At 40.1% G+C, this 12,500-nt stretch overlaps 1 protein-coding gene across 5 annotated transcripts in view; it reads left to right on the top strand.

The window, feature by feature from the left end:
- Positions 1–12,086, top strand: part of LOC122258697 (uncharacterized) — a 30,422-nt gene extending 18,336 nt beyond the window's left edge. Inside the window, exons 4-23 of one of the 5 annotated variants that reach the window (XM_086533880.1) lie at positions 182–321; positions 1,837–2,040; positions 2,492–2,648; positions 2,812–3,073; positions 3,480–3,586; positions 3,846–3,980; positions 4,182–4,306; positions 4,566–4,687; positions 5,141–5,276; positions 5,484–5,615; positions 6,147–6,262; positions 6,372–6,494; positions 6,872–7,001; positions 7,209–7,448; positions 8,502–8,882; positions 9,204–9,326; positions 9,753–9,894; positions 10,078–10,873; positions 11,334–11,591; positions 11,835–12,086. In XM_086533880.1, coding sequence (XP_086390006.1) covers positions 182–321; positions 1,837–2,040; positions 2,492–2,648; positions 2,812–3,073; positions 3,480–3,586; positions 3,846–3,980; positions 4,182–4,306; positions 4,566–4,687; positions 5,141–5,276; positions 5,484–5,615; positions 6,147–6,262; positions 6,372–6,494; positions 6,872–7,001; positions 7,209–7,448; positions 8,502–8,882; positions 9,204–9,326; positions 9,753–9,894; positions 10,078–10,873; positions 11,334–11,591; positions 11,835–12,060 — 4,055 coding nt within the window. In that variant the 3' untranslated portion in view covers positions 12,061–12,086. Of the gene's footprint in view, positions 1–181; positions 322–1,836; positions 2,041–2,491; positions 2,649–2,811; positions 3,074–3,479; positions 3,587–3,845; positions 3,981–4,181; positions 4,307–4,565; positions 4,688–5,140; positions 5,277–5,483; positions 5,616–6,146; positions 6,263–6,371; positions 6,495–6,838; positions 7,002–7,208; positions 7,449–8,501; positions 8,883–9,203; positions 9,327–9,752; positions 9,895–10,077; positions 10,874–11,333; positions 11,592–11,834 lie in introns of all 5 variants that reach the window. The other 4 variants (XM_043024801.2, XM_086533882.1, XM_086533881.1 and 1 more) reach the window with 4 other exon arrangements.
- The last annotated feature ends 414 nt before the right edge of the window (positions 12,087–12,500 follow it).

The following is a 12,500-nucleotide window of genomic DNA, read 5'->3' as shown; positions in this document are numbered from 1 at the left end:
ATATTTAAAGTCTTCAGCTTAAGCTGGAGTATAGAGCAATAACACATATTTTACAATGATCTTAATAGTTCCATAAATTGATGAAGATGACAATAATATTTGTGAATGTTTTTACATAGCAGAAGTCTAAATTTATGAGTTTCAAGCTATGAGTTTCAAGGAATCTCACAATTCCCCACAGAACACCAAAACTGGCTTGGAGTTGACGACTCATTAGGCCCTGTAGCAGTCAGTATAAGAAGAGAAAAGGTGGAGGATGCAACTGATAGTGCCCACAGCTTGCCTACTTACCAATATAGAATCATAGTCAGAACTTCAGAGGTAAGGAGGTGTTAACATGGTCAATTTTGTTCAAGTGGAACATTGGTTTTCAGCCAGTAGTAAATGATTTTTCATATGGTATGGTTGTTGTATGTATGGTTTTCAGCCAGTAGTAAATGTTTTTTCATATAGTATGGTTGTTGTATGTATGGTTTTCAGCCAGTAGTAAATGTTTTTTCATATGGTATGGTTGTTGTATGTATGGTTTTCAGCCAGTAGTAATTTTTTTTTCATATGGTATGGTTGTTGTATGTATGGTTTTCAGCCAGTAGTAATTTTTTTTTCATATGGTATGGTTGTTGTATGTATGGTTTTCAACCAGTAGTAAATGTTTTTTCATATGGTATGGTTGTTGTATGTATGGTTTTCAGCCAGTAGTAAATGTTTTTTCATATGGTATGGTTGGTGTATGTATAGAGGATCATACAACTGTGCTATGTTGGTACAGTTGATGTGTCTCTCAAGTGCTATGCATATATAACAAGTTGAATATATAACAAGTCTGTAATTGGGATCATGCTTATATTTTAAGTGATGTTAGGATGCAGTAGAGAAATGAACATATGAAATATTGATTAAGACACCCCCACCCCCCTAATGTAATAGAAGTAACTTCATAATAACATAAGTAACTACATAATCATAAAGTAACCTATTAGCTACTACAGCTCATGAGTGAAGGTGAAAATGAGTCCTGTATGCAACCCTGTGATGACTCCTTAGCATTTTAATAACAAGATTGTTTAAAGAACAGGATTAATGGGGTTTCATGAGATAATTACAAGCAGATGGGAAAGGGTGCGGTGGTTAAAGGCACCTCAGGCGATTGTGTGGTATATAGTGGAGAAAGTGGTGATGCTTCTGCTTACTGATTTATTTAGTATTATTGTTCAAATAGAATAAAAGTCTAGGGCAGTTTGTTTTTTTTATTTAGGAAAAACAAGGTAGAAAATGAAGTGTGTGTTAAACCAGTTATATTTTAGGGCTGTTATTCCAGGTTAGTATTTTATGATTTGAAAGAGCACTAAACCTAAGGATATACCAGATAACTGAGATATGCTAGTTACCAACATTAGATTGTTATCCGTAATTAACAACTGGGAAAGCAATTGAGTCCACAGAATGTGTGTCTGTATGTTGAACTTTATGCTATTAAATTAGTAGTTTTAACAAGCTCATTATGTAATAAAGATTAATACACAGGCATTTTGGGAATGTTGTTTGGTTTCAAAGTTCATGATCTAATGGTATATTGTTTCCTGGTAATTAATGGAGATTGTTAACCCTGTCTCAGAATTTAAGAAAGTAATTGATGAATTAATTGCTATAAATAATATCTAAATTACACTTGTGAGTTGTGGGCAGGGTTTGATTGGCGTGTGTATTTCTAAGGACATGATGATGGAAAAGTCCTCCTTTAACTCCTCCTTTCTCAAAATATCCCTAATGCGTGATAATATCCTTGTGACGTAGGCATCCAAATAAATATTTACGTCTCACCCTCCTCCTTTCTAGCTGTTCAGTTGCCAAGGCACGGTTCTGGAGGAGAGCCTAGGTCGGCCAGGGGGAGAAAAGGGTCGCGGCCCAGGAGTGCGCGAGGTCTTGGAGTACGTTTGTCCGCAGCTCTCCGTTGGATGCCTTCGCCTGGGCCACGCTACCTCACAGACTGAAGAGGCTTTGTTGAGACTAGACGAATTAGGGGTACACAAGAAATTCAAGGTGAGTGTGCATTATTGTTCATAGGACTTGTTTGCATCTGGATTCTCGAGGGGATAATGGCAGTGGATTAGTATGAGGATTATTATTACTGTTTTTATTGTATTATTATGTTATTATTACTGTTTTTATTGTATTATTATGTTATTATTACTAGTATTATTGTTATTGATATTATATTATTATTTCTATTTCTGTTGTTATTATTGATATTATTATTAGTATTGTTATTATTGATATTATTATTATTAGTATTGTTATTATTATTGATATTATTTTTAGTATATATATTTTAGAATATATTCAGACTCAAAGGAAAAGATATATCGCAACAGAGCCTGACCTGTTTAGACATACAGAGAACTACATACATGTATTTATATATCTTAAGAAATGTTTTTAAATAAATATCATAAAGGTAAAGTGGTACATACATAATTTTTATCCCCTAAAGATCGGAGTGCTGTATTGCCGAGCGGGTCAGACGACCGAGGAAGAGATGTACAACAACGAGACAGCCGGTCCTGCATTTTCAGAATTCCTGGAGACTCTAGGCCAGCGTGTTAGATTAAAAGATTTTGACAAATACAGAGGTGGACTAGACAAGAAGAGTAAGTTGGTCTCTTGTGATTGCAGTTGGTAGAAATGTGTCTAAAAAATAATAGAGGGAATGTTTTGTGGTAGATATGTTTTGAAAACATTCTTTGGTGTGAAAACTGAATTACACTCTAAGACATTGAAAAATTAAAGGATTTATTTTTTGTTTTCCTTTAGCTGACTCCACTGGCCTGTACAGCGTATACACCCAATACCGAGACCTGGAAGTTATGTTCCATGTGTCGACACTCCTTCCCTTCACGCCGAACAACCGCAAGCAACTCCTACGGAAGCGTCACATCGGCAATGATATCGTCACCATTATCTTCCAGGAGCCAGGCGCTCCCCCTTTCAGCCCCAAACATATCCGCAGCCACTTCCAACATGTGTTCATTGTGGTACAGGCCGTCAACCCATGTTCAGAAAACACGCAGTACAGGTAAGGGACATCTTTATAATGCATGTAAGACATTGGATTTACCCTTTTGGTAAATTGCATAGAACAGGTGACTTTTTGATATATTGATGGATATTATTAATTGGTTCTGTCTGTTTAGTATAGGTGAGGTACTTTTTTATTTGTTAATGATTGTATTGCTTCTATCTGATCATGTTAGATTATTCAGCATAGGTGGGACTTTTTTTTTCTTTTTTCAATTTTTTTAGCTATATATTTCAGGTTTTACAAGAGTGAAATATGATCAAGGTTTTTGTATGATTCAAGGTTTTATGGCTTGAGACTAGGTATACAGATGGAGGAAAAGAAATGACACTTTTCAGAAAAAAAAACAAGTATTGTACTGGTGTTTTGTGCTAACCTCATTCTAAAATTTTCCTCCTTCCAGTGTGACTGTGAGTAGATTTCGTGATGTGCCAATGTTTGGACCTATGATGCCTGAGGGAGCCACCTTCCCCAAGTCAAAAGCATTTGCTGAGTTCCTAATAGCGAAAGGTAAGCGTACTTCAAATCTTGGGATTTTGCCTAATTGAATTTAGATTGTAATTAGAATCTCTCCTCTCCTTTCCCCTTTCCACTTTCCTTTCCTCTCCTTTCTTCATTTTCCGTGTCGCCATTTATCCAATGGTTCTCTCTCACTTCAGCCATAAGACAAGATATTACCCTCTGAAAAGCATACTGATCAACAGTTGTAAATAATCCCGTTATTGTTTCTACCTCCTATTTATCCAACCACTTTCACCCCTCCCCACAGCCATCAATGGTGAGATTGCAGCCCTGAGATCGGAGAAATTTGCTGCAATGGCCACGCGCACACGGCACGAGTACCTGAAGGACCTCGCCCTCAACCATATCTCCTCTACTACGCTTGACACCTCCACCAAATTCTGTGAGTTCATGGAGGTTGAGAATGTGTGTGTTTGAGAGTGAAAGTAAAAGAGTGCATGAGTGAATGAGTGAGTGAAAGTCTGTGTTTGTGTGTGTGTATGCTTATATGGAGATTTATATGCTTGTGTCTTCGAACATATTGAAAATGAACAGTTATACAGAACTCATCTTCCCCATAATAACTTGTCTTTGGAAATTGCAGCATTAATGGGATTCTCAAGAGGAGGGAAGAAGGACAAGAGAGCAATAAAATACATTTCGGATGCAAGCCTTCGTGGCGCTCTCTCCTGGCCACTCTCTGTCAAGGACAATGCACTGCAGCAGAATGTAAGCTTCCAATTCACTCCTTCTCTTTGTATAAGACAGTTATGAAATCCAGAGTTTAATTGTAATATGTACTCTGTCATCACAGTTAAAAGTTAGATGGATCATTTTGAATCCAAAAGTTTTAGATATATTTTCATATGAGATGCACTCTTTGTTGAGATATACTTTAGTTTGAGGTTCATGCTTGAAATTTGCTTTTGTTTGAATTTCTCATTCACTAGAGATCCAAGTTGACATAATCTATGAATATACTTTTCAGGTTGACTGTGTATTGGGTATATCTGTTGACTCTTTGGTTGTGTTGGAGGAGTCATCAGCTTCAGTTATCTTCGCTGCCCCCTGCAAGACTGTTATTGGCTGGACCATTAAACCTCTTCAGGGGTTAGTAGTCAATGATACGATTATGTTATTGTTATCATTTTATTTAGTTGTTATTGTTATTATTATTATTATTATTATTATTATTATTATTATTATTATTATTATTATTATTATTATCATTGTCATTATTATTATTATTATTATTATTATTATTATTATTATTATTATTATTATTGTTAATGTTATTATTGTAGTTATTATTATTGTTAATGTTATTATTGTAGTTATTATTATTGTTAATGTTATTATTGTCATCTTTATCATATTATTATTATAGTCATTATTAATATTATTATTGTTATTATTGTTACAATAATTATTATTTTATATAATCTATGCATATTTTTTTATAGTTGTTACATAAAAGAAATCATATCTAATTCTGGATTATAAATCTATTTGTGGGGAGCTTTGATAAGAATTCTACATGATCTCTCACTCCCAATTTTCCAGCTTGCGGATATTCTACCACCAAGGGGAGTGCCTACAGATCTTCCTAAGGCAGGGCACCCCAGAGACTGATGCCGAGGAAATTATTGCCGAAATAGTGGCCAGATTGTCAGCTGTGACCGGGGGAGCAGAAACACAGGTGAGCTCTTTGGTGAACAGAAGCAAGACAAAATAATTCAAGAGGTTTTGAAGGGGATTTGATGAGGATAGATTTTCCTTGGGCTCTCTGTTCTCAACTAGTGCCACCATATTAAAATAATGTATTGAAACATTTACCATTCCCTTACTCTTGGTATGATGCATATTTGCCTTGAGTTTCATTAACTTGTGCCTTCAATCTCAATAGGAGCTTGTGTTGCGACGGAACTCGGCTGGATTGCTAGGGTTCAACGTACAGCAAGATGGCGTGATAACAGAGGTGGAGACATATGGCTTGGCCTCTCAGTCTGGCCTAAGACAAGGGGCGAGGATTGTGGAGGTATGTAATTGGTGACGATGTTTGTAGCACTTTTGATGGTTTTGGGGTGTTTCTTGAATGTGAGGATGCATTCTTTATATGTTTGTGCTCTTTTTAACCTATTTGTGTCAGGTGACGTGATATCATGTCATGACCTCTCCCTCAAAACATAAGTTTTTTATTGTTATGGATGTATATAGCCATACGAGTTCCATTTGTACAGACACTGTTTTACTCACTTGTGAAAATAATGTGAATGAATACAAAAACCTATTATCTCTCGCGCCAGGAGAGATCTCGTGCTTAGTCACTGTGTGCATTTGCTACCTAGCTGGCGGGAGCGGCATTATGCAAATATAAGCCTTGGCACAAATGGGTTAAACTGCATATTGTTTCAGAAGGAATTAAGACTCAACCACAGAATAACCATGCACACTTCTACTTCATATTTCAGTTCTCTTTGTATTTTTTAATAGTTTTTTATGCTTACACCCTTGACATATATTTGTAACTATTTGTAGAAATATAACTCCCTCCCCCTCTTGTTTCCAGATCTGCACAGTGGCTCTCTCGACACTCTCGCAGGAGCAGATGGTGGACCTCCTTAAGACATCAATGACAGTGACAGTGTGCATTGTCCCACCTCATCTTGATGGAACCCCAAGGAGGTGAGTTGGTTTCTCCGTGACTTCGTTAGTTTTGCCAATTATCAGTGATTTCTGACACAGTGAAAGAATATCTTTTATAGATGAATAATTTATATGTTGATGATGACAGGGGTTGCAACGTCCCCACTTGTGGATTCCTCCTTGGGGGAAGTGAGGGAGACTATGAGAACCTGAACACCCCAGAGGAGCTCTCCAGAAAGCATCTCAAATCGCGCCACAACCACACGTCTAGGTAAGTTTGCTTAGCTTGGCCTTGGGTAATGGGACACTGCAGAGGCATTGTGCCTATTTGGTACTTTTAGTTTGAGACTCATTTGAGAATACTGTATAAGAGATTTGGGAATCTAGTGTTAAATTTTCTTGTCTTTTAATCAATGTAAGCATATTTCAAAGACCTCTGATGTGCCCATACTTTCATTCTTACTGTTAGAACTTGGAGAATAGACAGATTGAAATCAAGTATACTATATCAAAATCCCCAATGTAGTCATAGAAGGGTTTAAGCCTGGGGAACACACACCAGGGACGACACTGTCGCTCTGACCTTGGGATGTCGTGTCGTTGTCTTGCGTTCAGGTATGACCGGAGCTTGTCACCCCCACGTTCCAGCAACAGCTCTGGCTACGGCACAGGCAGCTCATCACGTTCGTTCAACGTTGACCAGCGCAGCGGAAATGACTACCACGATCAGGCCAGACTACAGCAGTCCGACTACCATGGAGAACGCCAAGATTACCAAGTAAGCCATGAGAAAGCGCCTTATGCTATTTCAATTAATTTTGTCCGGGGTTTCCATGTGGGGGCAGTGTGTTGAATAGATTAAGATTGTTATGTGTGCTTGTGTGATGTTTTCTGTGGATTGGTCAGATTTGTGGATAGAGTGAAGACAACTAAACTGAAGGTGAGTGCTGGAAGTTATCTTAAAATCATGTCAACCCCTCAACAGAACAACAGTAACAACAGTAGTAACACCAGCAACAACAACAATAGTAGCAGCAGCAACAACAACAACAGCAACAACAACGTGAACAGCGATTACGACCGAACGGGTGACTATGACAGGACCCCAGACTATATGGGCACACTCTCAAGCACCAGTTCAGGTCACTCAAGCGACCGGTGGACAGAGCCCTTTGAGGAGCCTCAGGACTCGCCTCCCCCTCCCCTCCCGGCCCGGTCAACTCAGGTCAGTTTTTTTTTTTTTTTTTTTTTTTTTTTCTTCCTTCCTTCCATCCTTCCTTCCTTCCTTCCTTCCTTCCTTCCTTCCTTCCTTCCTTCCTTCCTTCCTTCCCTCCTTCCTTCCCTCCTTCCTTTCTTCCCTCCTTCCTTCCCTCCTTCCTTCCTTTTCTTTGTGTGTTCGCAGGCTGGTGGATCGTAGTGTGTATTGTGGATTGATTAGTTCCCTTAGAAGTTTCCTCTCTTTTCTGTTTTTCTCTCCTTATTTTCTTTCTTCCTGCATGAACAATTGTGAGGGTTGATTGAAGCTGTAGAAATACTAATGAAGTAAGTTTGTTGTCCTTGGGGTGAGTGTCTGTTTTGCTTGGGTTTGTATGTGTGTTTATATACAGTATATGTCTTTATACTCATGCTTCATAACCCTTAACCAGTAGAGACCTAAGTAGATGTTGCAGTATATGTTGCAATTTGAAATATCAGTGTAGGGATACAATCCAAATCCAGGAATCTTGCATGTGATCATATTATAGACAGTAGACAGAGGAGTCTGCACTTGTGCAATGAGATCAAAGATAAAATAGGCTGCCTTTAATGTTTAGATCAGGATAAGGGTGATATCTGGTGATCTTCAGTTGTAAATTTCACAGGTTGAATTAGTAACTATATGAAGAGGTATTTAGACTTGTGTATAAAACTGTAAATTAAGACCATTAGAATAGAGGTGAATGTATAAGAAAATAGTATAACAAGTCAAACAGACTTCCACATAAGTGCAACATAAATTGTTTTCTGTGTATTACAATGAGTGATTAATCTCTGGCAGTGAGTCATAAATTGACAATGATATCAACTGCCTGTTGATTTTGGATTTTTTCTGTAGATTGTTTTGTTTTTGTTTGATAGTACGGTTTACTCATAATTATCTAATCATTAACATAATATTAGAAGACGGGGAAGATTTCAGTCCGTAAAAATTTTGTACAGAGAATTTGTCTGTGTTCTTGCTCTATGAGATGACTGAAATCTTCCCTTGGAGTTCTGACGGGCTTCGTCTAACCAACAGGGCGCCAAGCGTCGCGGTGACCTCTTCCACTCCTCGTTCCATAACCGAGGGATGCCCGCCAGTGCTCCTCACTCCTCGTCTCCATCCTCCTCCTCCCACCCCAACTATGCCTCCCCTCCCTCCCATCCGAACTACGCCCCCTCTGCCGCCCCATCAGCAGGTTATGCCCCTCCCCTCGGCCAGAGCTCCCTTACCCCCACCCCTATGCTCACCTCCTCCCCCTCCCCCACATCGCATTCCCATAACTCGGTGGGAATTTACGTGACCCCATACCACTCGTCTCACCACAAGCCGGACCACGGCATGGGCGACTCAGCCAACTATGCCGTCCCTCCCCCTCACCCACGTCCGCTGCACGTTTCGCACGAGGAGGCTGCCCACGTAAGGATCAGGGCGCTGCCCGAGGCGCCTCCCTTGGTATCCTCTAGGTGTAGCTACTGACATTATTTCCATACTAATAAGTAGTGAAGGACTCTTTGTTAGGTCTAAGGGAATTTTAGATCAGAGTCCGATACTTTCCTTTTATTATTGTTATTATCCATGTTGCTTTATGAAAGTACACTGTAAGATTTGAAGAGTAAGAAAAGGTCATGACTATATCTAGATTTCTGTATTATTTCTGTCTCATACTTACTATTATAAGAAAAGCTTGTTCGTTAACTCATGCATGGCTGTAATATGACTCCAATCTGGCTATTACAGTTTCCTGGTTCTGGAGACTATGACAACGCACCTCTCAAGCCTATGGAAAACCAGCGTGTGCGACAGAGTGCAGACGCTTCTGCATCCATGGCTCTCCAGTCATCTACGGTTTCACAGGGACAAGTGAGTTTGCTATTACTTATGAGAATTAGATTTTATTGTTTATTAAGACCTGATGTAGGAGTTGGCAGAGTTATGTGCTTATTATATATATTATTTTTGTGTGAATATTCTCAGTCTTATTGAAATATGTAATGTGTATGTGATGACATCTTTTACAAAATTGAATGTTAGTATTCTAAATACCATTTTTATTTTTGCAATGTTTATATAATTGTGTTATGGATTATTTGTTTAAGAGAAAGACGTGATGCTTCTTTACCATTGTTCTGTTGAGTTTTAGTTTTGCTTTTTTCTTTTAATTTGCAAAGGCTGAACTGAAACTGAAGCAATCTTTGGAAGATGCTATGCCATGTGATCACTGTTAGAAATGTGATAGACTTGCTTTGGAGATTATGAAATACTAAGTCGCTAGTGTATTCGTTGTAGGTGAATGAGTACATTGCATGGAGGAATGAACGCCTCAACAGTAATGTCCGGTCAAGTAGTCTGCCCGGGTACCCAGCTCGCATACCGGGCCAAGACGAGAACAATTCTTCCACAGAACGACTGCACCCAACTCGCAGTGAAGGTTGGTGTCTATGGCATGCATAGTCTTTTATTGATTTTGTTTATCATGTCTGTTGTGGCTTTCCATGTACAGGTAGCAAATTGTGTTCAAAAGACAGCATGAGATACTTCTTCCCCTTTATTTTGTGATGAACTTACTATTTGTCAAATTATGTGCATAGTAAAGGATACAATTTCTTCTCAGATGAACTCTCAGGAAGCAGCGGCTCACCACACACCCGGCGGAGGATGAAGGGAGGCAACACAACCCCCTCGTCCACATCTTCCAGGAACCAGTCTCCTCGCACAGTCACCACTGAGGCTCGTCTCCGACAGGCAGCCACGCCCAGGAAGAGCAGCCAGAGGAACTCAGCCAATTTGGGCTCTTCCAGCTTGCAGGAAGAGCTGTTCCGTCTCATCAACCCAGACTACATCTCGGATACAGAGTCACTGGCATCAAGGGAGGGTGCAGATAGGCCCAGGGCATTCAGTGTCAGCCTGGGCACTGCTGCTGCTGCGGGTCACAATGCACAAGGCAGCAGAAGCAACAACAGTTCCCTGGATAGAGTATCTGTCAAATCAGGAGGAGGAAGTGTGAATGGAGAGAGAGTGAGTCCTGGTCAAGCCCTCAGTGGCAACCCTGGCAATTCCACCATCCACACACAGGGCCCCTCACCTCCCCAACCCTCAGGGGTCAACTACCGAAGCTTCCCCATGTCACAGAGCATGCCTCAACATCTGTCATCAGCTGCCCCAACCCCGACCCATGGACAGATCTCCCCTGACCCTAATCACAATGTCCAGTCACGGACAGAGGTGGCAGAGGTGGTGGTGCTGACAGCTAGACCAGCGACTGTCATATCCAACTCATCAGCCACATCAAGTCCTGCCACAACTAGCGACCAGCGTGGGGACCTCAAGATTGGAGCCGGTCCTCCAGATCCCCGTGGTCCCACTCACCAACATGTACCTGACCAAAGAACAGTACCTGCCAGAGACAGGTAGGGACTGTACATTTAACACCCCTGTTTCTTTTAGATGAGTACATGTACATCATAGTATTATTGTAGATTTTTATATTTTTGTTTTACTTTGAATGTTATCACGTTTCTCATTATTCTCTTAACCCATTGCTGATGGGGCTGTTTTGGCTCCAAATAGTTGGAATGCTGGAATATTTCAAATGCATAAGCCTAACACCTCAGGCCATTTGCTCGCTCTGGCTGCGGCCAAGTGTTATGCACCCAATCGCCCAGTGCGCCGACCAGGAGGATAACCATGACAAAATATCTCGTCCCTGGCGGCTGGTCCTGCCACCGCTCGACGTGATATCTTGTCATCTGGTGTTAATTGGCTGATTAACTTGATGTATGGTTTTTACTACCTACTTTTTAAAAGAGGCCATCATCTTCTTACAGAGAGTGATATGTTTGAATGTTTAATGTAAAATTCTCTGGACAGATACACAACAAACAGCAGTGCAGACCCCAGTCTCAAAAACCCACAGTGGGTGGATGTGAACCGGGAAGGGAAGGGTGCTCCTCCAGAGGGGGCAAGTGGAGAGCAGGGTGGCGGCCTTGATGTGGACCAGGAGTGGATGAGCCTTGTCAACACAGCCACTCAGGCCATTCAGAAGAGTGGAGACATGATTGGGGCAAACCAGGCTCGGCCACCTCACCCCCCACAACCTCAGAACTGGCAGCTCCAACCTTCAATGAGGTGCATTAGATAGCTTTCAGTCTGATTTGGTGCTTGTGTTTATATGATGTATTCCTGGAGGTGGTTTCAGACAAATTAATGTAATTGATGTCAGTTTTCTTTATAGAAATACAGTCAGGAAGAAAATATATGATTAAAGAATTTGAAGTGAAATCATTATGTGTAAAGCTATTTCATAACCAAGTCATTTTCATTTCCACATAGAGCCTAAACAGTACACTAAATATTCTCTTACATTATCAGATCCTTGGATGACGCTAGTACCCCTACGGATTCAAACCACCTCCAAGACCGACTGGCGCAGCTAGAGCGGCAACTAGCAGCTGAGCAGCATAGATCAGAGCAGCTAGAAGACGAGGTCTCACAGTTGCGAACGGAGAATCGTAAGCTACAGGAGGACAGCCGTGCAGCAGCACAGCAGCTACATCAATTCACCGAGTGGTTTTTTAACACGATAGACAAGACGTGAGCTATCAAAGGGATTTCATTGAAAAAGAAGAGGAAAAGATCAAAGTTAAGTAACAGTTCCAGTGTGAATTTGTGATTGTGAATAATTTTTATAAGGAAAGCAAGCATCATAGATTCCCATTTGAACATTTTATGGTCATTTTCTAAATGTGATCAAAGTGACAATAGATCTGCTTGTTTTTTCTTTGGACAACTGGGAGCCCTTGTACAGAAGAAAAATGAACTACTGTGTGTGATCTAATGTGAGTGATATTTGACTGCAAGGAAATATGGCAGCTAAATATGCTGTGTTATATGTGTCTTGTGCATTGTGTATTGATTAAGGAGTGAAGTGTTAAAATGGAAAAAAAACATGTAAAATTTTTTGGCCCCAATACTTAATTTTTTTTTATACATATATTTTTTCTCATTCCTCTTTTGCAAACTGAAAATGTATTGGAG

This window comes from Penaeus japonicus, unplaced genomic scaffold (assembly GCF_977035675.1).
Source record: "Penaeus japonicus unplaced genomic scaffold, GWHDUDI00000001_assembly GWHDUDI00000040, whole genome shotgun sequence".
NCBI classification, from domain to species: domain Eukaryota; kingdom Metazoa; phylum Arthropoda; class Malacostraca; order Decapoda; family Penaeidae; genus Penaeus; species Penaeus japonicus.
Note: the sequence above shows the minus strand (reverse complement) of the source record. Positions and strands in the feature narration are given on the sequence as shown.